At 36.9% G+C, this 26242-nt stretch overlaps 1 protein-coding gene and 1 long non-coding RNA gene across 51 annotated transcripts; one reads left to right on the top strand and one right to left on the bottom strand.

Moving 5' to 3' along the window:
* The first annotated feature begins 174 nt into the window (after positions 1–174).
* On the top strand, positions 175–25640 carry CEP78 (centrosomal protein 78). Of its 50 annotated transcripts, none has more exons than XM_086869102.1 (18): positions 1170–1266; positions 2165–2271; positions 3325–3601; positions 3814–3989; positions 4581–4653; positions 5201–5304; positions 6054–6228; positions 7336–7449; positions 7695–7759; positions 10425–10533; positions 12138–12273; positions 13368–13413; positions 14441–14584; positions 18122–18199; positions 19912–20078; positions 21401–21554; positions 22820–22946; positions 25282–25640. In XM_086869102.1, the coding sequence occupies exons 2-18, from the start codon at positions 2266–2268 to the stop codon at positions 25398–25400; spliced, it is 2070 nt and encodes a 689-aa protein (XP_086725228.1). In that variant the 5' UTR covers positions 1170–1266; positions 2165–2265; the 3' UTR covers positions 25401–25640. The 50 variants fall into 50 exon arrangements, with proteins under 50 accessions (XP_086725222.1, XP_023799108.1, XP_086725219.1 ...); XM_086869101.1 differs by having other exon boundaries at positions 1195–1266; positions 3811–3989; XM_086869115.1 differs by lacking the exons at positions 1170–1266; positions 2165–2271 and adding an exon at positions 191–406.
* On the bottom strand, positions 12219–22820 carry LOC147648419 (uncharacterized). Its single transcript, XR_015280970.1, has 3 exons — positions 22706–22820; positions 13324–13459; positions 12219–12307 (listed from the first exon to the last, which is right to left on the bottom strand). It is a non-coding gene; the product is annotated as an uncharacterized LOC147648419 (long non-coding RNA).
* Positions 25641–26242: the final 602 nt, after the last annotated feature.

The following is a 26242-nucleotide window of genomic DNA, read 5'->3' as shown; positions in this document are numbered from 1 at the left end:
TCACAGAAACATTGGTTTTGCCATTTCACTGATAATGGTCCCATGTTTCTTGTCTTTTACATTGAATTCCCCAAACGTCACAGCAAAACAATTCGTACAAAACAATTCAGATGTCAGACTTACTGAAATAAGTCTTGTTCTGGTACACTTGATAGCACTTAAGGTGCTTGAGCTGCTTCTGACGTCAGTCAAAGACAGCGAGTAACATTGCATCTGCGTAAACACGATGTCCTCTGAATGTTCTAGCAGCTTGTCTAGTTTCTCTGGAAAGCTCTCTGGAGTTCGCTCACCTTTAGAATTTAAATCCTGCCGCCTACCACCAGACTGAAACCAAAATTGCTCTTATTCATTAACCTACAGCAATAATTTTTCCTAATTAGCTGCTGTCCCTATCCATGAATGAACTGTAAGTTCTAGGGGCAGCACCTGGTCTCCATTTTGAGTTATTCTGCCTTAAGTGTCACACTGTGTTATGCACTGTACTGAATGTTGATGAAAATTCTGTGATCCCGTGTATGTAAACTCACCTAGCAACCTAATGGGAAACATAGCTGTGAAATACGAGCTCAGGCCGCCTGGCTGTGGATACTGCTGTGTATCAAAACGTTTCCCCACCTCTGGTGCTCCTCACACGCGTGCTTTTACTAATAGAAGGCTGAAACAGTGTCCGCTTTCTTCTAGCACTGCACTGTTGGCTTTTGGTTGGTTTTATGAGGGATTTTTGTGGTTTGGTTTTTTGGTTTTGTTTTGTGGTGTTTTTTTTTTTGTTGTTTGTTTTGGTTTGGGGTTTTTTTTTTTTTTCTGTATGTGTGTTTGGAGGATGGGTTTGGTTTTTTTTTTTCCTTTTTTCCTTGTTCGTTTTCCTTCAGGAAAGAGAAGCAGTAGTCCGCTCGAGCGGTACTGTTGCTATGGGCCACTCCCGCTGTGGCGACGGCCGGGCGCGGCCATTTTGATCGCGGGCGGGAGGGCGGCGGGGCGCCAGCCAATCGGGGGCCAGCCTCGCGCGCCACGCGGCGGCCGCGCCAACAGCGCCGGGCCCAGGCGCGGGGTGCGGCAGCGGCGGTAACTACGGTAATGCAGTGCTGAGCAGTGCCGAGTAACAGGGGATAACAACAGGTAACAGCGGGTAACGACGGGTAGCGCTGGGCAGTGGCGGTTAGCGGCGCCTAACAGCGGTAACGGCGGGCCCGCGGCGCGGAGGGGGAGCGGGGGGTCCGCGGAGGTGGCCGTAGTCGGTTCAGGGAAGGCGGGGCCGTCGGGGCTGTTGTGAGTGCGGGAGGGACTGGCTGGTGCCTGCTCCCGGGCGCGTCTTGGGAGCCCGCGGGGTGGTGGCGGACAGCGCAGCCCTGTGTTGATGCCCGCTCAGTGGTGTGCGGTCTGAAGTGGCTTCCTGAGTCGGTGTCGGTCTTGAGTGGGTGCAGCATAAAAGCCCCGCTATTTTTACCGCGGGGCTAACCGGAGCTGTCTGTAGCTGGGTGCTGTGTAACATCCTTAAACGGAGTTGTGCAGCAGGTCCAGTAAAGGGTGCCTGGCCCCTGCAGACCCCCAGGCCGCGCTTCGCAAGGCACCAACCTCGAGTGAGCACCAACCTCGAGTGAGCGCGGCTCGGCCTCCCCGGTACCCCGCAGGCCGGCATGTGGTCGTGGCTGCTGCTGGCAGCGCTCTTGGGTGCCATCTGTTTGCCCAGCGTACACATTTGGCCAGCAGGTTATTTTAATCGCTACAAACGCATATAGCTTCCTGAAAACTCCCAGCGTGGAGCTGGAATTTTCAGTTTTACTGTGTGCTGTATTTCTTGTAATTTGTCATCCGCTAGTGTGATGTCTTATTGGATCCGTACTGAGTAATTATCGTCTGCATACATTCTCGGAGCCAGTCAGGATAGTCTAAGGTGGTGTCAGATTGGTCGTATCACTGCCTTCAGTGCAGAAGAGTTCGAGTTTATATAGTTTTCCGTTTGGAAAGCGCTGTGGGTCTGATTAGTTTGTCTTTTTTTCTCCTTTCCTACAAGTGGGTTGAACTATAGTGGTAGGACCAGGAGCTCCTTCCTTTAGTTAGAAGTATGGTGTTAAGATGTTGCAGTGAAAGCCCCCATGAAAAGAGTATTGCTTATGTTTAAGCCGGAGAAAAAAGGCTAATATTTTGCTCATTGATACATCACCAGAAGGCATTTGGTGCCTTGAAACTTCCGGTCCTTTTCTGAATCTGAAGCATTGGATTATAATTCAGTCACTACTGTTATGGTCGCCACAGTGTCGTTATTAAATGCTGGTAAATCAGAGCTAAAAAAAAGTAGAAGGGTGTGGTGGAACAGTATTATTAGAGCTTATATCTTATTAATATTACATTTCCAATAATTTAGATGCTAACGATATTTTTTTTTTTACTAAATTATGCTTTTACAGATGGCTGTCCTCACGTGCTTTTATCTGTCCAGTAACTTGTCTTAATTTGACATACAGAATATTTGAGAAGATTGATTAACGCTTTCTACTCTGTGACAAATAGGAAAAAAAGTTTGCAATGTGAACAATGTTTGATAGCCTGTGTGGAATACTTAATTCCACCTTGACTATAAATAAATAAATAAATAAATACATAAATTTACCTTCTAAGTGTACTGACAAATGTTCCTATTTAGTCTGAGGAATTACTTAACCCTTAATAGCTATGTCAAAGTATAGTATTTAGAGATTCAGCTTGGAAGTTAGTAGTGGTTTTCTATGTGGGTACTAAAGTATAACAAAGCTTTATGCCTGAAAAGTGGTTACTGAATTTTACTGGGATGTATATATCTGGTATGCAATAGCAAAAATATTTAGGCAATCAAATTTTATTATGTATGATGAGAATTGAGACTTTTAAATTCTTTTAAACTCTGAAGTAGCAGAGAAGCTCACAAGTAGTTCTGTATGTTTCTCTTGATGGTGAGTCAGGGAGTGTCCAAGGCTTTTGGGCAGACCTTGACCATACAAAGCCAAATCTTAAGATGAAAACAAGATTTTTACAACAGTCAGTGCTTAATGATCATGGATTTTGTTTCTTGATATACCTGTTAGCGTGGGGAGGAAAAAAAATACAGATCACTTTTTTTTTGATGTCTGGGGTTTTTTTCCCCAGCCCTTTACTCATTCAGCTTTACTTGCACAGTTAGTGCGTGTCATAAGACATAGGGTTTTTAGCTACACATTAAAGATGTGCAAATGCTATACAATATCCAAGAACATTTCCATGTTTTGGGTATGTGTCTTGAATTGGCACTGTAATGCAAGATAGTTATATATTGAAAAAAGTTTATATATTTTTTCCTTTTTCTTACTTTAGAGAGAAATTTATCACATAAAAGAAATGATTGAGTCAGTCAAATTAAGAAGACAGTGCATGCTGGATTTCTACTCATATTATGAACATCTTTGTGAACTTCAAGGCTCTCTCCCACTGAAATCTGTGAAGGCTAACATGACTCGTGGTGCTGTTAATCTAATAGTAGATCACATTAAAGCTACTGATTGGGCACCACTTCTTAATGCGCTCAGGCATAATAAGACTCTGACTTCCATTGGAATAAGAAGTTTACATCACCACAGTCTTGAAGAATCAGGTCTGTATAAAAGATAAGTATGTTGGTGTATGCATGTTAGAATTCATTGCATAAAACTTCTGTGTGATTGAATACATGGGGGGAAGAATTGTTACGCCTGAGGAATTATTTTAATTTAAGAAAGTACACAAAAAAAGGAAGGTATGATTATAATTGCTTTTAAGCCAATAGGGACTAGATTTTACTGATGTGTACTTTTTGTTTTTCAGTAGGTGTTGAAAGATACAAAACTCATTTTAAAAGGAGAATTCCAGCAACTCTATCAAAAGACTTGACTGGCCAACTATGCAAAGCTGTGAAAGGCTGTCTCAGTATATCAGATGTACTAAAAAATTTAGACCTACAGGGTTTGCTTCTGAGGGAAAGAGATCTAGCACTTTTAACAAAGGTAAGGATGTAATAATATACAAATAAGTGGAATATATGCCCAGAACACAGAACAGTAGCGAGTAATCTTTGTAAGTATTTGTTGCAGACAAGCATATTTCTGTTCTAAGGTATCTTTGTGTAGTCTTTACATATATATATATATAGAAGGATTCTGCTGAGACATTTATTGTAACCTAGTCCTAACTGAGTGTCTCAGAATCCCAAGGCTTGTTAGAAAGATTTTAACAACATCCCTGCCACGTGCTTGAGGCATATGACATATGTTCATGACTGAAACCACCGTGTGTGTTTGTGATAGAAGGGAAGTTGTGGGACACCAAGGAGATAAAAACTGGTCTTCAGATGTGTTACTGAAAAGCTCCAATTTGCTTGTGAGTGGTTTCTGGGAAGGGAGGTTGCTGATGGTTGCCCACAGGCAAGCTTCCTCTGTGCTAAAGAAATGAACACACTTAACTGATCTTTTGCTTGTTTTGACCTTCATCTGAATCACCTGGAGTTTTTTGTAAGGAACAGACTTGGGTGACTTGGTGTTTTTTGTTTTTTTTTTCTTTTCAAGCTGGTTAACAACATTGTTTGTTTTATTCTTAAGGGCTTGGCCACAGCTTCATCCCTGGAGAGTGTCTCTTTAGCCCACTGTCCAATTGGAGATGGAGGGTTGGAAAGTAAGTTCACAATCAAAACCTATAAATATACTTTGATCTTGTTAAGTTCCCAAATAGATAAGCAAATTTCTCAGTATTTCCGTTCCTGTTTTAAATTTATCCATGAAAATGAAAAGGACAGTCTTCACTTTATTCTGCATAACGCAGTAGCATTTAAAGACTTGAGTTTCTTCACGTCAGGCTAGTAAATAGCTATACTACTTTATAGTGATGTTTATGCTTTTAAATAAAACAGCATTCTTACTTCTTTATTCTTACCTGATTTTCATAAGTTTCTGTAAGTAAACTGAAATCATTATGTTATAGCTCGTTCAGATATTCTTTGCTGAAAACTTTCTAGAACATTCCTGAGTATATACTAGAAATGTATAAACTTAGAATACATTTAAGTGTATTTAAAATATACTCTGTATTTCAGCACTAGTTCTTTGTCAAAGCTTTTGGCTGTTAAAGCTGCCTCTTAATAGGCCACTGAAAAAGTGTGTTCTAGTAATATGAATAATATGAAATTGTGTGTAGATAACATGCATGCTTTTGTTTTCTTCAGAAATCTGTCAGAGTATAAAGAATACAGCTACTATCAGATTTGTAAACTTCACGGCATGTAGCCTCACATGGCGAGGGGCAGAACATATAGCAAATTTATTAAAGGTAATGCAATCAGCTTTCTTAGAACGGAGTGTTTGTAAGAACTTAATAAATTTAGTTTTTTACTTTTGTGTTAAAGCCCAGAATCCATTAAGGCACTTAATGAGGAGCTGATCTGAATACCAAAATTAAGTGTACATTCTAACAAAAGCTGTGCCTTTGTATGACAAAAGTAGCTTAGTTTACTGGTGTGGGATTTAAATTCACTATTTCTTAGAAGAAAACATAAATAATGGAGTAAAGTGTTTTCTTTAAATGAGGACTAGGCTTGTAAATGTCTGACACCTGTTTTGGGGGTGCTTCTTTCATTAGTGCTAATTTTGAAAAAAATATCTCAAGTATTCTTAAGCACTGGGTAAGAATAGTCAAGTTTACAGTTTAGAAGCTACTGACTAATTGATCATTAGTCTTCTGCTTAGTGCTATGTTTTAAATAGCGTTAATTGTGATTCCACATAATTTTGTAGTATGTATTTATTTCAGTGTGCCTTGAAAGTGTCTGTCAAAAGAAAGTAATAAATGCTTTGTAGCCAAGTTTAATAATTGGCATTACAAACTGGGCAGTCACAACAAATGAGTTACTGGTAAGGTTTGAGAATTAGTTATGTTCCCTGAAATCAGGAATGGTGTACTTACACCAGCATATATTTCTTATACCAGCATTCAAGCCACTTGATTTAAGAGAGGTAACTTGTGATCATGTCATCAGTTATGGCGTTGCCATTGCAATTAACAGCTTCTTTGTTTGCAAAGCACCAGGCAATAAGAAGACACGGTGAAGCTTGGGCTGAAAGCCTACGTTACAGGAGACCTGACCTTGAATATATGTCAGGTTTGAGGAGGATTACTTTGAACTGCAACATGCTTGTTGGAGATAGAGGAGCAAGTATCTTGGCAGAGTGTCTAGGAGAGGACCTTTGGCTAAAAGGTATTACAAAGTCCTTTCACTAACGAATAGCAGAGTAATTCAGGAGCTTCCTTATATTATAAGCAATTATAAACATATTGATGTACACATATTGAGATATTCCATATAGCATAGAACTTTGCCTACACCAGCAAATTCTCTGTATACTTCATGTCTGGATATTACTAGTTGCTGTAACGATTTCTGCAAGATCTCCGTATTTCTATATCCCTACTACTGTCTCTTATGCTACTGCATCTCTTAAAATATGATAGTGTCAGGCAGAAGACTTAAAACTGACAGTTGTAACAGTTTTAGCCAGAGGAGTAACTCACTTTGTAGCTTGGAAAGAGTACAATTTTTTCCAAAGAAATCTCTTCCTCTTTATAAATACCTGAATACTGTTGTATATCTAATATTGTCCTTCATTATTTTTGAGAATGAATTTGTTCTACAGTATATCTGTTATTATATCTAGTAATTATACAAAGTTACTAGTGGTGCTGATGTAAATCATAGCATTCTGTATGTGGAATAAAATACCTGTTTTATAGTTTGAGGCAGGTCTACAGATAACATCCATAGTAATGGAAGAGGATCAGATTAGGGAATAGTTAAACTGTACAAACAGCAGTCCATAGACCTTAATGGGATGCATTTACAAGTGCTGAGGGAGCTGGCTGATGTTATTTTGAGGCCACTCTCCGTAGTCTTTGAAAGATCACAGTGATTGGGAAGGGGGTGCCTGAGAACTGGAGGAGGATAGCTAGTGTCATGCCTATTTTCAAGAAGTTTGTGAAGAAGGATCCAGGAAACTACAGACCAGTCAGTCTTGCTTGGATCCCTGGAAAGGCAAGGATGTGCTGCCATCCAGAGGGACCTCATCAGGCTGGAGAACTGAGCTGGTGGGAACCTCATGCAGTTTGAGAAAAGGAAATGCAAAGTCCTGCAGTTGGACACTAGAAAATGCTGGGGCTGTGTGGCTGGAAAGCTCTCATGGTTCATGTTCTATGAAATGGGTTTTCAGCAGGATTAATTTTTTTATGTATCAACTATTAAATTTAATTACTAGCTAAATGCAGTACTACCTCCACTGATTTTTTTTTTTTGCCTCCTTAAACATTTTAGCACTTGATTTGCAGCAGTGTGGAATATCCAATGAGGGAGCCAGGTCATTATTAGCTGCTCTTCAAGCTAATACAACATTAGTGGTACTTGACATAAGAAAAAATCCATTAATTGGTATGTATCTGTGTCTGCATTTATTCTCCTTGTTTGTTGGGTTTTTTTTTTCTTCAGTTACTATATGGGGAAATGTAAACTGCTTTTAAAAAAAATGAACATGCCACAGTAATTTGCTAAATGTTTTTTAAATTGGTAAACAAGCAGGATAGGTAATGTGTACTTACTGCTCAGTGATCTGTTGGTTCACATAAAGAGTTGTCTTTTACAGAAAATTCCTGATAAAGTGTTTTAATTTATTTTAGGTCATGTTCTGGTGAAAAAAATTATTGAAAGAGCTCTTAAGAATGGAAACAGTGCTGATTCAGAGGTATGCTTTACACATTTTGAAATGAGTTTGGGGTTTTCTTTGTAACTTCCATTGCAATTTTTTTTAAAGGGTGACTTCTTCCAAAATGAATCTAGAACAGCTATTCTAGTTCTGAACAGAACTTTGACTCAGTATAAATAAAAAAAACACTGTTTAGGTGAAAACCTAAAATAACTATGATGAACATGTTACTGTATTGGGCTTTCTGTATGATTTCTTATGGAAAAGCTGTCAGATGTAATAAAATCTGGATATACATTTAATAGAAAGAAAAATGGAAATGTGTGTGTATTTGAGCATTACCATAGAAGGTTAACTAAATATTGCTCCAGGACTGCTGTAGGGCTTTCTACTACATGTGTCCTTGTCAACATGGTAATAATAACTTCTAATTAGAAAGTAAACTGCAATTTAAAATTTAGCACTTTATTGATTTTAAGACGTATTTCTTGTCTTTAACTTCCGTAACTAATTTTTTTTCTACGTTGCTCAAGACTGTCCTTTCCAATGCAGGCTGTCTATAAGAACAGAGTTCAGTTAAAGTACAGTACCCCCTTTCACCTTTGTCTAACAGGCCACACAGAGTTCACAGTAATGTGCATAAACTGAATATCTAGACATTTATGATTATGTATATGGTTGAAATGTACAGAAATCTGATTCAGTTCTCAAAGCAGTCCCAGCAATCCCCGTTCTTGTGTTGGAATTTAATGCTCTTTTGGGTTTTGAAAAGATTAAATAAAGACAGAGCTGTGGATGTGTAGGGACACTCTAATAAACTGAAAATTTGTGTATAGAATTTCTGGAGGATTAAGATAGTTCCCCATTTCAATCTCTAGAAGACCTTATTTGAGAAGTTAATGCTGGTTATGAAGAAGTACTCTTTCTGCTTGGCAGATGCAGTCAAAACTTGGAAAATGTCATAGGGATTACATGAAAATAACATCTGCATGGAAGCGTTAAAGATAATTGGAAAGTGACACAATGGAAAGAAGCAACTCTGGGAAATACGCTAAAAGATCACTTGACTCAAGACATTAGTTTTATATTCAACCAGTTAGTGTGGTATCTTAAGTTTTATTGGCAGTGCTAGAATTCTTCATACTTCATTAACGACATGGATGAAGAAATATCGGCCACTGCATTTCTAAGTAGCTTTGCTTCTGCCAGTCACAGCTGTCTTTCCTTCCATCCTGCTTTGTGCAAAAAGCGGTTGGTTGTTTTTGAGTAGCATGTAGTTGATTCCCTTCTTAGCTGTTCTTTTAGGTTTTCAAGAAGAATTGTCTACTGCTAATTGATGCCGTTGCTAAAACAAAAGCTACATATTTTAGCAGCTCTATGTAGCAGTATAGTGAACTGTAATTATAGATATGACAAAGTGCAATAGGTGGTAAAAGTTTGTGTAGTTTCTGAGAGACTGAATAAGATAAGGGAAAATCCGTTGAAAGTGTCTACAAAACAGGATGCTTTAAAAATACTGTTTTTGTATTTTGGTGTCTTTATACTTGGATGGTTAGATGTTGTCCAGGAACAGTAGTAGGCATCCAGATGAGACAGGCTATGGCTAGATGAACTTTAGGTTTAACCTAGTAAAGCTGCCCTTTTAGGTGTCTCATAAAACAAAATTAAAACGACTTCTGATTGTAGAAGCTTGCAATTTAATTTTGCTCTTTCTGGGTGTGTTTTAGTTTAAAAGGATGCACAGAGACTAGATCCAGCTGGAGACACAGCAAAATTTGTACAAGGATTAGTTGAGTCCGAAGTGAAAAGAGAAAGTTTTTATTGACAATGATAAATTTGGGTTAAACTTGGTTGGTTAGAGCACAGTAGTGGCATTTTGATCATTCTGATGCTTTAGATGGAAATAGCTCTGTAATAGTTCCTAGTTAGTCTTATGTTGTGGGATGTAGGGCTTTGTGAGACAAGTTTTGTGTTAATGTCATCTGTATTTTCTTCAGTGATTACTTCAGCACTAGACCCTGTATTAGTGATACACACTGAAGGGTAAGTGCAGGGTAATTTTAGAATATCTGCCAGGAGTAATTAAACTTTTTATCAGGGCAAGGGGAGCCTTTAGGAATAGAGCTGTTGCTGTAAGGAAATGAAGTTTGAAGTACAGTTGTGGCCTTTGATCACCACTGTCTCTTAGTTTTAGTTCTGGGCTTTTACTTTTTAAGGTGAATTTTCATTACAGACAGTAAAAATAAATTTCAGTTTTTTAAAAAAATTGACTTTATCAGTAATACAAAATCACATTAGGGAAGCTTTTATTACTCTGGAGAACTTTGGCCTGAGCCGGTCATTCCTATCAAGCCAGTTTTCTGAGAATGAGGTACAGAAGCCAAAACTGCCTCCTTCATAGGGTTGGTGCTGGAGGTTTTTTGCTGTAGGAGAACTGTTTTGCACAGAAGAAAGGATAATATTGGATGGGATATTGTAGTGGTGTTATGGGAACACTTTCTGGTAATGTAGACTAACCATCTGTGTTCTAATGTGGGCTTTGCGAGACTTCTGTTTTTTCTTAATTTTACAGCGTATAAAGTTTTCTGTAAGTGGCAGTGTTCTCCATATCTGACAAGCTACTTCTTACTTTAAATAAGCACCTCTTCAACTGTCAGTTACTAAACTGATTTCTTTGTCTTTAAAAAAACCCAACAAATTCCAGTTTAAGTGGCTGATGTCTCCATCTTCCAAAGATGCTTTGAAAACTAAGCCAAAGAAAAGAACTATTGTCCTAGGAAGTGGTCGGAAAGGAAAAGCTACTATTCGTATTGGTAATTCTTTGTTTTTTCTGGCTATAGTAAATTTTGTCTTGAAAATTTTATCTTAATGCAGAAGAACTTAAATTAAAAAATGTATGATGTGTCTTAATGTTAGTATTTTATAGAACGCTTGTCTCCAAAAAAAAAATCAATTTCTTTTAATTATATACTGCATTTTCTGTCATCATTGGTATATGTAGGAAGCTCACTTTTGTTTTTAGAGCTGCTAGATATATGGCTGGAAAAACGGTAGGATATGCTGGCTTTAAAATGTGTGGAAGCATTGCATGTATTTGTTCTGTGTCTCCACAAGTTTTCACTTCTGAGAAGCCTGGCAGTAGTGAGTTGTCATGTTCTCCTACTATTGGAACCTTTCTCTGTAGCAGGCTGTCCTCTGCCAGAACAAACATACATTTTTAAACAAAATGTACAAAACGTTCTAAGATTTTAAAACTTCATGTAAACCTAATATAAATAGTATGTTTAAAGTAAAATAGGTATCTTGAATATTTATAATTAAGTAGTGATAGCTCCAATACTAAGCGCTTTTCAGTAAGCTGCTAAAAAATTTCACTTGGTACATTTCACTGTCTCTCGTCTTCGCTTTAGTTATCTGGAAGCAGAGAGGTAAGCATGAACCAAAAGAAATCTTTGTACAAACAAATGTTGGTGATCAGGGTGGTGGGGATAAAAAAAAATGCCTGGCAAATGTGGAGGGCTTTGTGGTTTTTTGTTTGGCTTTTTTTTCTGTTTTGAGGTTGTTCATTGTGTGTGGGTTTTGTATGTGTTTTAGGGTTTTTTTCAAGAGAAGGAGGGAGTCAAGGTGAAAACTATCCTGTGTTCATTGTGTTCAGAATTAATTGAGATTTTGAATCTCATTAATTAAGTTATGCATTTCTATACCATTACAAAATCAGTTATTTTATTGATGTCAGAGAAACAATAACCTGTGTTCTCACTAGTTTAACTGTGGGAAATATAAGGTAATTAGTTTTCTAGACTTAACAGTTTCTGGCTTTGAGAGAATGTGAGGTAGAGTGATCATCCAAATTAGGTTTCTTTGCTGAGTCTACTTTGATGCTATATGATTTAAGCAAAAACAAAAAGATCAGACTAGTGATTTTCTTATTAGAAAATAAACATTTTCTTATTAGTGAAGAGAGGAGATTGCTGGTGTCATGTCCTGTAAAAGCGATCTGAATGAGTACTGACTTTATTTTTAGTTATTTTTCCCATAAATAAAATAATGTTCTTTGCTGTAAAGCCACTAGAGGGCAATTTGAAGCACACTTCTGTTGTCAGTGTGGATGGTCTAAATTCTGACTTGAGACAATGGAATTAGGTGTCTGAAGTTAGTAATGTGAATAAACCTCTTCTGCTACAAAACTTTGTCTCTTTTGAAAACCAGCTTGTCTTGCATCAGCCTAACAGCAGTTAAGTATACCAGTTTATAATCAGAACTTTTTGGACACTTAAGCAAAATTAGACTGAATGGCAGATTTCCTACAGTCCTTTTTATTACATTGGAAATTTTATGAACAGGAGGCTGTGAATTTGTATGTGAATAATAAGGTATAATGAATTCTCTTTTCTTCTGATCTTGCTCTTCAATACAGGATCATCATCTAAAAAATCTGTAAATCCTGGGAAAAAAAATTCCACTGTGAGAGAGAGTTACTCACCAAAACCACTACCACCAGGCACAAAGGGCTTCCTTCCGTGGCGGACTGCAGAACGTGCAAAGAGATGCAGGTGAGGTTTTCATAGTAGAAGGGAAAACAGTAAACTTGAATGACAAATACATAGAGAGCAATGTTAGCTTTGTAAAATAGGATTTGAAATTTGCATACAAAATGTCATTATTGTTTTTTCTGTTTGTATAAATTTTGAGGATTTTACATAGATTCTTCTCTGGCAAGTATTTAAAATGAACAAAAAAACATGGTAGCCGTAGAGGTATTTATATGCAACGAAAAAAACCTCACCACAACCAAACCTACCTTGTTTTACTTATAACAAGATAATTAATAATATCTGCTATTATATATTATTAATTATTAATGTATTAAACAAATATGAATTATTGATATATAATTATAGCTCATATAATACAACTATATAATTGCATATTATAATAAAAATATATAGTTGCTATTGTAATAACAGAAATAAACACTACTATTGTTAATAATAATTTATCAGTTGTATCATAGCTGAAGAGGCAAGTAAGCATTCTAAATTTGTAGTATAGTTGCTTTGAGATATCCAGTTCAAGGTGTTTAGGTATTTTCCTGCCTCTTTTTTCTGTTTCACCTTCCCCAATACCAGCTCAATTATTGTGATCATCTAAGCCCTGTAAGTTAAAACTGAAACAAACTTACACATGGAAGCTGTCTCTTGAAACAGAAGTTTTGATTTTGGGGGGTTTTTTTGGTTGTTGGTTTTTTTTTAATAATCTATTCCTTAGATCTTGGCCTCTCAAAATGGAGACTATATAACTATTTGAACAAAAAAATTACTTAATGCTCTGTTGCAACTGTGGTTATTAAGCTTGTTTTTCAAAATGCTGAATACCAAATTCTCCTGTTGACTTTAGTTCAAAATAATTAACTGAGTAAAACGCCTATTGAAGATAATTAATTTTAGCATCCAGTAGTGTTGGTCTAAGTCATAATTAAGTAGGGAGTTCTAATCAAAATGACAATGTAATGAGGCCTAAAGGGATATAGTGCAGTATCTGATGCTGTTTATGTACTCCTTCATCTATCCTAAAATCTTGTGTTTGGAACATTATAAACTCACTTTCCTCAGAAGTATGGTTTTGTTCTTTTTTCCCATAACTTCAGAGGCGGGGCAGTGGAATGTGCTGGAGAATTGCCATTGCAGATTCAGGTACTGTTTCTCTCACATAGTGGTTTTGTTTTTAGTGGGTAGATGCCTGAAAAAACAGGAAAGTGTTATCAACAGAATCTCATTGTCTGAAAGTTAAGACTGGAACATACTGTTAAAGATTGTCACTCATAGAAGTGAGAAAAGGTAGTTTACGTCAGCATTTGGTTGAAGCTTCTTTCATACTTAGTTTACTTCCATTTCTATCTCTGTATCTTTTGGTTTCCTAGTCGTATGCACTAGCTGAGTTGGAGTGTAGGCACAATCCCTCCGTAGGCAATCAGAATAGCTAAAAGCTTTTTTCTCTGAAGGCTTTGTACCATCTTTTCTGTCTTGGATTTGGATTATATATACTTGTTTTTGTACCTGTGAGCTGCTCTGGTAAGCCTACCGGGAGAAGAAAAACCCCATCTTTCTTACTTCCTTCTCCTTTGGATTTTGTTTCCAACACAGAAGGATCTGATGGCTGCAGAAGCCACCAATTATCCTCTGCTCTGGTGTAGGCTTCCTATTGACTGCAGTCCTTTGGAAAAATATGGGCTGGCACAGGATGCTCGCGGGCAGCAGCTCCTTTGACCCATCCCTCAGCCCTGACACAGGTCTTCCCTGGCTGGAATGAGGGTATTGGCTCCACCATGGAGCACCTCTTCCTGCTCCATGGTTTTCCCTACACATTTTCTCACTCTTTTTGTTCCTGCTTCTGTTGTCTGTCTGACATTTTTTGCCTTGCAATGGGTCAGCTGGGACTGGCTGTCTCGCATGGCGAAAGCCTAGCTGTACCTTGCAGGGGCTGACTACTGATAAATCCTCACCACAGATACTCAACATAGGCACACACAAGATTGGATTTTTACTGTTTTATACAAATTTATTTCAAAGTTGTATGGCTGGGAAATGTGTATACATGGTAAGGGACTCTGGGAAACAACTGTGTTTAAATCAAGCTTTTGATATGATTTAATCTTTGATTTTTGCTTTTGATTTTTGTAATGCTATGAGTGGACATATTTTTCTTTTCTGTTGTAACTAGGGAGGTGTTCCTGTGAAAGTGACGTTAGAAAGTGCCTCCACATCTGAAACTGAAGACACAGAAGATTTAGAGTATGTTATCCAGCGGCCTGATTTGGCAGAATCATTAGATAAGACAGATATAGCACAATATCAACAGTTACAGGTAAGGTTCAGACTTTAGACTTGATTAAGGCAAATTATATCAATTAAGTCATGTTTTATTCAGAAACTTGTAATTTAACAAATAACCTGTTTTGAAGAAGTATTTCAGAATAACTTAATACAACTGCAGTATGTGTAATTACTCTGTTCCAATCTTGAATCATGGTGTGCAGATCTTTCAATCAGTGTTATTGCTTGTATTTTCTTTCAAGTACTTCCTTTAAAAAAGTAATTTAATGTTATTTCTAATAGCTAAAATAAAGTAATGACTGTTAGTAAAAGGATCTGAAAGTGTTTGAGTTCCATTTTATATTTGAGCCCAGTATATTTTTTCATTTGCTTTTTATTATTCTACTTCTTTGATACTTAAGGAACTTAACAGTAGTGAAACAGACTATTTCTACAAATGTCTTGACTGAGAATGTTTTTAGAAAAGAAGGGGGTGGAAAAAAAGATATGTATCAGTGGCTCAGTAATGTTGCTGAGGTAATCTAGCACTATTATAAGGTAACACCCTCAGGCAGAATAACTGAGTTGTTTCTGAAGTGTTAAGATTTGAATTCTGTTTGGAGAAACCATTGATTACTTCTGTAAGTAAGATCTACAGTCAGTCTGGGTTTGCTGGTTGTTGTCAGAGCACCCTAATGGGTGAATGTGCTGTTCACATGTGTAAATATTGGACTGTGTACCTGTCTTTGTCTAAGAGGAGTGAAGTTAAGCTTTAACTTGCCAGGTATAGCAGTAGTTGGAATGTTTAGGGTGGGATAGAGTTGTGGACAGCAAAAGGACTGTACAAATACTTCATAAATAACTACCAGCCTTTTCATCTGTGTTCAGGAAGATTTCAAGGTTTTCACATGTTGTTGGAACTTAGTTTTGTAGCAACTTCTGATGTCAGTGTGCAGTGTATTGACATTGCACTGTGTCACGGCTTACCAAGAGCATTGTGTCTGAAGTCATAGAATTCCATATCATGTGCAAATTGCTCCAAAAACCTCTATGAAGGAACTACTGTGCTTGCAGAAAGCTTTTGATGTATTTATTTTTGGTGTTTGGAGAAGGAAGAATATTGTATTTAGGACACACGGTAGAGGCAGGCAGTGTTTTGTGCTTTGGGGAAAGGTTGTCATACTAACTTAATATGTCAGTATTAGCTGTAGTACTACATGTAGGGCAGCTGTAAGGAAGGGACAATTTGTGATTGAACTGCCTTGGAGAAGATGTATAAATTCTGGCAGCCTACCCAAAAATTTTGATTTTTCTGTGCTTCTAAATGTTCAGATTTTTCTGACTTTCTGAATTTGAAGACCAAAATACTTTTTTAGGCAATGGTTGCTTATCAGATAGTACCATTTAAGCAATTTACACCTGATTTTGTGCCTCACTCATTGTTCCTGTTACCTCAACACAAAGCAGGTTCAGCATTATAGCAGAATCAAACTATCAAATTGGCACCACTGAATTGTCTATTTCCCCTCTGTCAGTTATTGCCATTTCATTTGTTGCTTCAGTTTTTTTCTCTTATGCCTTTTTTCAGGGTTCTCTGATCATAAGACTGTCATTAAACAGCTGTTACTGCACAGCAGCTTGTGAAGGGAGGTGCTTGGAGGAGCTGATCCAACTGAAAAGTAGTCCAGTATATTTGGTGGTAGCAAATACTTTCAGTAAAAGGTAGCGCTAGAATAATCATGGGAATGCAGAGTGGAAATAAACAGTGAGAGGTGGGAATTCCTTAAACTGTTTTGTCAAAAAAAGCTGCCCAAACGTCTCTTGATGTGACTGAATGAACAGACTTTCATCTAAGTATGCACATCTTTGAGAACTTCTCTACATCCTTCTGCTCAAAAGGGTCTTTAAGCATACTACTTATTGAAACAAGTACTTGAGTTTTCATAAAAAAAAAGACTTAGCTAGTGAATGCCTAATTTCTGCTTAAATGAAAAATAAGAACTGATAAATATTCTTTCCTTCCACTAGAGGGAATCTAATGTCACAGTTGGTTTTGATGAAGTGTGTAGTTGAGGTTACTCCCATACTTTTAAATTTTAACTAGGAGTTTAAATGGAGAACTTCACCTTTAATCTAGTTAACAGGGCAACTTTTTCTACATCTCACTGCTTTGTGAATTACAAAGAAGTAGAGATTGCACTGTAACTGTTCTTTTTAAGTATCATGCAGTCAAGTAGAAGAACATTGCTGATTAGTTATTAAATTTTTAAAATATAATTTAATTTCTTAAACTTCAATTTTATACCTCTGTCTAGTGTTGAACAGACATAGTGCTTACGAGGGCTAGCTATATTTTTAGTATTTAGTTTAATCTTAAAAGTTTTATCAGTGCTGTCTTTCTGGGTTGTAATACTTGAAGGCTTAGTCTTGTAGCTTGGATGTATACTTTTTTAACTCTGATATATTTTAATAACTTTCTCTGCTAGATAGCACTAGGGCATTGTGTCAACTAGAGAATTTCCTAAAAGCAAATCAAAGATTAAAGTGTACATATACTTTTAATATAATGGTTGGCTTTGACACTGCTTATGAGAAGACGCAATTGCAGTGTTCAATTTTGAACAATTATGTGTTCATAATTGCAGTGTTCAATTATGAACTCAGCCCATAACCATGAAATACTGTGTACATCTTTAGTGTGAAAAATCAAGTTTAAACAATACTGAAAAACATCTAAATTTCTGTTTAAAAAATCGTGATCATTTGATTACTGTCTAAGCCATTGACCTTTGACAATGAAGAAAACAATTTGAAGAAAAAGGTCAGTGCTTTCACCTTTAAAATTATGTAAAATCTGTCCACAACAAAAATACTATGGTTTCTAAAGTAGAGTTCCTACTAGAGTTCCTACATCCTAGAAACTTCAAAATGGAAATAATAATATGTATGCACCTGCAGTATAAATGGAAGGGTAAGAATTCTAAGAAGACTGTGGTGGCTGTTACTGTTCTTCAAAGCTAGGTTGGGAGATTTCAGGTTGCATGTCAGGTTGTCAGTGTGGAACATTATGGTTTCTACTTTCTGTGCTGTGCTTCTGTGTCTTTCAGAGGTTTTATAGATCCCAATGACTTCCACATGTTAAAAGGTAGATGGCAGTAAGATTGTGGTATTTGTGGATGATTCTCTGTAGATTTTTGGCTCTCCACCCTGTGCCTGCAGGTTAGATAGTGCTAAATCTGTTTTGATGCTCAAATGTGAGTACGATGAAGATATGACTAGCTTTCTTCTTGAAGTGTTTGCTTGGTTGATGCTAGTCTAGGGATTTTAGGAGTGGGCTTTACTGGAGTAGTGACAGATCCGTAATCATCAGTTTGAGTGATTGTCGCTAGGAAGGCAATGTACAGAGAGTGTTATAGAACCTGCGTCTTGGATTCAGTTGCAAAAGTACTTCACAATTTACGACACCTTTGCGTTTGTAGAAGGTTTCTTTTTACTATATATTTATATATATATTCTGTACTGCTATTTGTTTTTTATTGCATGTTAGACTGACATTTTGAGATAAATTTCATTTCACCTGTTTTGATAGTTGGAGCTGGAAGAATGCATGGAAAAACTAAAGGAAGAACAGAAAGCTAGAGTAAAGGTTGAGGAACGATTACTAGAGGTAAAGGTACTTAACTGTTAATGGTCTTTGCTTTTAAAGGAGGCACTTGCTCGGAGAATCCACTTGCTTAATTAGGAGTAATTTTCAATGACCACTAGTGTGGTAGCTTCCAGAATTTCAGTTCAAAGTCATGTGGATCGTTTACTGGTCTTAAGGGCAGTGATGAAATCTGTGTTTAGTAATGTTTGTTCTACTGATACTGTTCCAGAGCCTTGAACTCCAGCTCAAGCTGCTCTTTCAATGTGTTTTATTCCTTTTCTGAAACACTTATGATCTGGGGCACCCTGATACTCGTTTTTCTTAAAGTGATTAAATCTGTTTGCAGTGTGTACACATAGATAGTTCTTTGTCCTCCAACTCACTTACCATGACTTGTGCTGAAAAGCTGTGTGTTGCAACTGTTGTTCAGTTGGATTTATTCTGTACCTTTGATTTTTATGTTTTGTTTCTGCAGGCAATAACCATATTGGATGGTTTTCTGCATGTCAGTTGTTGTAAAGTGCAGTTCAGCTTTGACAAAACTGAACAACTTATAACAGTTAAATTGCAAGTTCTTATTCCCCTCTGCTGTTGCTGACTTAAAAATATTCTTCTGCATGAATAAGCTGAATTTCTTGTATCATAGTTGTGTTTAAGGTAGCATATAGATTTGGTCCTTAGATGTGATTTGGAGGGGAGTGAAAGTAGATGATAACCTTTGAAATACGAGCTGCAAGTGATGTCCCACAGTAGAGGGAGTACAGTAGATACTCACAGAGGACTCTGCACTTCTCAAAGACAGATTGTAGCTCTTCTGTTTAACTATCCCCATTTTTCTCTAATGTGATGTGCACCAGTGGGCTCTGCTGGGTTAGATCCTTAAATGCTTTTTTAGGCTAAACACCCCCTACAGGGTATCTTTCTCTATCAGGGCTAGGCTGGTTGGATTTAGACCTTGTCCCAGGAGGTGGAATAAACCAAATAGCATTAATCTCTAATTAGTTGCTTATTTATCAGCTATGGTACATTACATAATCTGTAATTTTTTTGTCCTCACATAAAAAATACAAGACAGAAAGCCTGTGGTAGTACTTGACTGCATAGTTGTAGCCTTAAATGAGTGAGTTAGTGCTTGCACAAAACCTTGTATATCCTGCAGTTACACAGTTTTCAGTTTCATTTTGTTGATTTGATTAATGGTCTATGTCAAGAAAAATTGAATCATCTTAAACTTTCTGTTTTGGGATGCACAGTGCAGGGGAGGGGTAAGAGTAGTATGCATTCCTGCAATAGAGAGGGTTGAATATAAGGAGGACATTGACATTCATTAAGGTTTTTCTACTAGTAAAATAAATTCTTTGGTGTTAACATGTCATACAATACATACAAAGTAAAAGGATAAGAAAGCTAAATTTTTCGGGTTGTAGTTGCTCTGTAACATCCTGTGCATCACTGACAGTACTGAGCCAGTGGTTTTGAATGCCTGCAGGAATATCTATGGTAGCATAGAACTGTATCTGTGGATAAGCAGACCTGCACACAGCTCGTGCAACAGTGCTCTGAAAATGTGTGGTACAGCGAACTCTGGATCTTGTTAAATCAGTTATATCAGATATTCTTCTTTTTGATACTGCTGTTTAGGCACACAGAGGTGAGGTTTGATATTCTGGCATCTTTTAAACTGAAAATGAAAGACATTTCTTTTTTTTTTTTTTTTTTTTTCCCTTGCATAGCTGGAAATTGAAAATGCAAGATTAAGGAGTCTAAATATCTCCCTATCCAAGGTTCTTCATTCACAGTCAGTAACCAGCATGATTTTGGAAGATGAAGGTATTCTAGGCAGCATTGAGAGCTCTTTCCAAAAGTTTCATGCTTTTTTAGACCTCCTTAAAGATGCTGGGTAGGTTGTCACTTTAAATCTTGCTCTTTTTCCTACGATCTTTCCAAAATTATCCTCACAATGAAGTGTGCTGCCTGCTACCCCACCACATTTCTAGGTCTGTACTGTCAGAGAGCAAAGGAAAATAAATTAGCTGTGTACCTATTGTTTAGTCTTTTCCTAGTGGCAAAAGCATGATCTATGTGCTGTTCAGCTGAGTTCATGCATCTGTCTTTGGGAAAGGCTTTCAAGAAGCCTTTTCCAAAAGAGTAGAAAGCTCCTATTAAAGCACGTTTCCAAGTCCTTAATGAATCACCTTTGGCTCTTAGCATGCCCACAATATGAAAGGCTCAAAATGCAGTTGAATTGCCTTCAGAAAGTGTCCTGTTACCTTGTGCTCTCCATTCACTAATTGAAGTATGAAAATATAGATAGATGAATCTCCAGCGTCCAGGAGGTGGTGAAATGGCCATCCCTGGAAGTGTCCAGAAAACATCTGGATGTTGGTGCTTAGGGGACATGATTCAGTGATGAACTTAGCAGTGTTAGATTAATGGCAGGACTTGATGCTCTTAAGAGGTCTTTTTCAACCTTAATGATTCAATGATTCTAACTTACTGTAAAGTTCACCCTGAGGCTGTTTTCTAATTTTGCAACAGTTTGTAGAATTGCCATTACTACAGGAGTTTCAAACTTCTCAGGAAGGGAAGAATGCATTTTCGCTATACGAAAAAAATTTCTTCATATGGGCCCTATATCTATTCGTAGCAATAAGAAGCTGCTCTGAAAGTTACAGAATCCTAATCAAGAAGAACGCTTTCTCAGTAAGCTTCTATATATCATATGCTGTGCTATTAGTTAATGACGGCAACTTCTCTCTTTTTACTGAGGCTTAAAACCCACATGTGATTGGTTTGGCCAAGATCCAAACTGGCAGGTGACCCAACATAATAGTATTTGTGAAGCTTGTCATCGACATGTTAGAGATTATGCAATTTGGAGATGTGCACCGATTTCTGCTTGAATGACAGAGTTTTAATCTTTGTTCTGCCTGACATGGACTCTCATAGTCAATATGCTGCCCTGACTTCAGTGCTAACTAAGAGAGCTTCATTCTCAGCCTTGTAACGCTTGTTTTGAATCTGCAGGCTAATTTGTGCAAAAACAAGAAAATACCTTCAGCTACTTGTTTTCATCTTGGTTAAGATACTTTGAGCTTCACATAAAATAACAGAAAACTATGTTCAAAGCTTTAAACAAATTCTACTTCTGATTTTGAACATTCAGTCTTTCGAAGAGTAAGAACAGTTTGTGTGATTTTCTATTAAATGCTTATTTTGCAGGCTTGGACAACTTGCTGTAGTAGCTGGGATAGACCAATCAGATTTTGGTATTTTGGGGCATCCACAAATGAATTCTACTCTCAGTAAGCCTGTGAACATGGTAATGGAGAAGTCTTTTGAAGAGGAAAGACAGGAACATACTGAGAATAGCAAAGTAAGTCTTTAGAAGGAATGCTAGAGGCAATTTTACTTGGTACTTTTGAATGTATTTTTCAGCTGTTAATCCCCCTCTGATTCATGAGGTTTTTACCACAACTCTTTGCTATGGCTGCATTTATACAGATCATAATAATTCAGTGATTAATGTAATCTTCTAAAGTGTTTACCGCTTGGAGCACAAACTGCAGTATTTTATAACGTGTTAAACTTTGATGGTAATTGTGTTGTTTCCTAGTCTGAAATAGGAAGTTCCAATAGTGGTATGCATCCATTCAAACTGGAAAATACCATGATCAGGTTTTTCAGAAACACTTAATAATGAAACATAGTGTTTCTAATAAACCTGATCTTACAAGAGAGGCTATGTAACAATGTACCTTCTGGAAACCATAAATTATCTTGTAAATAATTGCAGTGTATATGTCCAGTCCTGATAGATTTTTCTGTAGCCATGACATTAGTTTCGGGCAACTACAATTTTGTAATTGTAATTTCTAAATATTACATAAGGTTTTAGGTTCTACTTTGTGAAATAATAGTAATCCATCTGGATTTTTCAAAGGAGGTATTAAAGCTCCTGTAACAAAGAAAAAAACACAGGCTTTTTTAAAGGCTGTTAAAAATTTAGATACTGGCAGCTTATCGCTATGTCCAAGTTGAACAAAACTGTACTAAGAATCACTGCATTCCAGTGTGTGTTTCTTATATCAAATGTCTTCCCCTCTAACTGTTCCAATTTCCTCAAGAGCACATGAGCTCCTTAAATATAATGATAAAAATTTGGGGATTGTTTTAACAGTGTGGAGAGAATTTTCAGTTTCGCAGTTTGAAGACTCTCATTCTTACCTCCTAGTATTGGTGATTAGCTTGGATTCTTGTAGAGCTAGATGATGTGGTATAGAGTGTTGAGACTACACTTCAGTGGATTGCTAGTAAACATAAAGAATTGCAGGTGTTTCAGAATGATAGATGTGATTTAAGTTTTGTCTGCTTTTATGTAACTGATATATCCCAGTAGTATAAATTTCAAGCTAGATCTGAAACTGTAATGTGCATGCCCTGTGTCATTATCACCCTAGTTGCCTTCAGAAGCCTGTTCTGAAAGGTGATAAAGATCATGCAATTGCTTTTACCTCTGCATCTTACCTACATTAGGTAAAGACTGTTTTTCTCTGCAGACCCCAGTATATTTGGCAGTTGCAAAACTCCTTTTTTTTCCTCTAGTTGTCTCAGTTTCTTCATTGGAATCTTCTGTTTCAGACCAGAGCTGGAGATGTCCAACTTCCTCCTTCTGGCACGTTTCAATCCCAGATATTTGTGAATAATGCCTTTTCATCACTTAGAGAAATAAGAGAAGTTCAAGCTGCTGGACAGCCGTATCAACCAGGTTTGTGGAAGGAAAATGAAGCTCAAATAATTAACCAAAATAAAGAAGATAAGCCTGGAAGTACTACTCCAGTATTATCTGAGAGGAGGGTCAAACAAAATGAACAAGCAAAAGGACGTCACTCAGCAAGGCAGTTGACTACCAGTCTGCATTCATATTCTGATTCCAGTTTACAAATCAAAAGTGATGATAGCAGAATATCCAGTGATATTCCTGGTGAAAAAAGCCAAAATTACTCCTCCAAGAAATACATCTCTGTAGCAAATGAAACAGCAACTCCAAGTAACGGAATGAGAGGAGACAAAAGTAGACTGCAGGTAGTAAATGTTAACTCTGGAACAGATACTGTAGGATCTGGGTCTGAAATACAGGAAAGTATACAAAGTGTTGCCAGCATTTGAAATGGTTCTAAAATGTTTGAACTGTTTTTTACACTTGCAGGATTAGGTTTTGGGTGTTTCAGTATAATGAGTAAGTTTTTTGTAAAGTTTTATAGACTTAATGACTTTTTAAAGCATTGCATACTGCTCAGTATTCCTGGTTCATATTTTCATTCCTTTGCACTAGATTTTTAGTTTTGAAAACATGTGATACACCTAAAATGGTACCCATCAGTTTGTAAAACATATAAGGCATTCTTGACATACGGATTTCATTATCACAGATTTTTCTTGAGCTAATAAAAGTTAATTTGAGTACAGTCTTTTTCTAGTGTTTATTTTCAATGAATCCCAGTGGGAGTGCAGAAGTGGTTTTGGGGCAAACATCAATTCCTGCCTAACAGTGTGTGGGTATGACATTCTGAAAATCACTGTAAGTTTCAGGGTCAAAAATGAGCCCAGAAGCATCCATATAATAAACCTTTAATACAACCATTGTTAGTGCTATGACTGCAGATCGTAGAACAGCACATGTTGGAAGGAGCCTCTGGAGGATGTATAGACTAACTCATTGCCCTCAGGACCTAGGGAAATGTGAGAATGTAAAACTAAGAGAATTACAATTGTTTTCAGACTCATGGTATTTACCTCTGGCATCTTGTCCTTGTGCTCAGGCAGCTGGATTGAAGTTTCTGAGGTAGAATATACTTAGTACATACAGGAACTAGGCAGGATGGTGTAGGCTGATCTGGGGGAAAAAACAACCTCTAACTATTTTTTACTCAGTCATCTGCTATGTGATTTCTGGAACACACAGGATCTGTAGAAATTCCTGACTCTGGTTGCTTGACAAATACCAAAAAAACTCATGAATCCTCAAATTCAATCCTACAGAGCAAATAGCACAAGATTACCTTAGCTATTGCAATATTGCACAAGTAATTGCACAATGAAAGTATGTTCTTTGTACAGACTTCGTCACTTCAGAATATTAGAAGGTAATACATTAATCTGTTATTTTTTATATATTTTCCCAATTGCTTGTCTAATTCTTCAGTCAGTCTTTGTGATTTTGGTTTGACTGAACAATTACATGCAATCTGTATATTCAGCGGTAAAAGGCCACCTAGTCCTTTTTAAAAAAATTCTAAACGTAATCATTGAGAAATGCTTTATAAAAGTATAAATTCAGAATTGGTTTATTTGTGATGTTAGGAGTTGGAATCTGTTACTTGTCCCTAAAAATACCATGAAGAACTTAGAACAATTTAGGTATTACATGCCCAAAAGCAGGTGATACTAAGTACCTTGCATGTTAAATACTTTTCAATATTTGCATTAAGAGTATGAATTACGTCAGAAATCATCTTTAAAAGCAAAATTGACCAGGCAGTTTGCAATTTAGATGGGCATACTTTTTTTCAGTGAGTTAATACTTAAACGTTTTTTTTCTCCTGTTAAATCAGAAACATGAAGGATTCTTCATGTTACTGGTGCTATGGTGTTTCACTCTAACTGTGAGAATCTGTAGTGCATAACTATATATACTTTATATATAGTTGGATCCAGAATTGGCAGAGACAATGAGTTGAAGCTGCTAGGGGAGAGGTATTCTTTTTAAGGCTATCATGAATACATCAGAACTTCAAAGGTTTTTTCCTAATGATTTAAAAACTCATTTGCAAAAAGTATTTTACACTTAAAAATGTATATTTTCTATATATACTTAACAGTATTCTAATAAAAAATAAAAATATTTTTATTTTAAATTATTAAAAAAACCATTTCTACTCTGACTGTAAACTGTTTTATTCTGTTACTGTTAATTCATGTTTTATATAATTGTCTGTGTTCCTGTTTGACATAAAAGCCTGAAATCAATAGGCCAGCTATTTGCTAGAGAACATGTTGCTGTTTATTCATAAAGCTCAATGATTTTTTCTCTTTTCACTTAGTCTTCTCAAGACCTACTCTTCACAGTTCAGAACTTCGATCTCTGAAAAACAAAATAGCCCCAAACCCTTATTTGAGCTGCCCAAGTGTAATGTTTCACCAAAATTTGCTTATCTCATGAGTTTGTTGGACCAGACATCCCAAGCTGCCTCCTGAAATGCTTGCCAGATTGCTGTGTAGTCAGCATTATTTGTCTTCTAATAATGACGTCGGTTTGTCAGCCGTGGTACCAGACAGAGAACTCATGTACACGTGCTCTCCTTGAGTGAGCTGATCCTTTTCCAGCAGTAGTCGATCAACGTTTTCCAGCATAACCTGAAGTCACAGTGAACCAAATAAAACTTCACTGAAAACTCTGAAACTTTACTTACACTTTTTATTTTAATTTTTTTTTTCCATATATGCATCATAGTAAATACAGCTCTCTTTGCTTTTATGTTAATTACACAAATCCATGTTCACCTGCAGGGACTGATTTGTGGCACTTGAAGGGTCCAAATCTCTGTCAAATTGTAGAACTCAGAAGCATTCCTGGAAATCATGGTTTTGAAAGCTTATACTGGGTGACTAAGAGTTGATAAGATTCTATGATGGAGTTAATGGTTTTTGATGTAATTAAAACATTAAATCACGATTCCTGCTAGCAAAATACTAAAATAGGAGAAATCTCAATCCAGTACATACAAAACTGTAATGCGACCTACACTATTTTCTTCATTTTTTTCATCTGCAAAAGCATAGTGATCCCTTGTCCACAGCAAAAAAAATCACGTTTATACAGTCTTTCCAGTTCTATATACTTACCATCAATGCACAGTATGAAGAGGATTTTCTAAAGCTTCTGGGTGACAAGGCTTCCAGCAGAGTTGTCCTCTGGTCTTGTGGGAGCTGCTATTTTTGACTCTTCTGGTCAGGATGAGACTTCTGTGAACTAAAAACTCCAATACCTGGTATTTATACCAG

Source organism: Cyanistes caeruleus, chromosome Z (genome assembly GCF_971803275.1).
Source record: "Cyanistes caeruleus chromosome Z, bCyaCae1.hap1.1, whole genome shotgun sequence".
NCBI classification, from domain to species: Eukaryota; Metazoa; Chordata; class Aves; order Passeriformes; family Paridae; genus Cyanistes; species Cyanistes caeruleus.
This window is presented reverse-complemented; position numbering and strand designations above follow the sequence as displayed.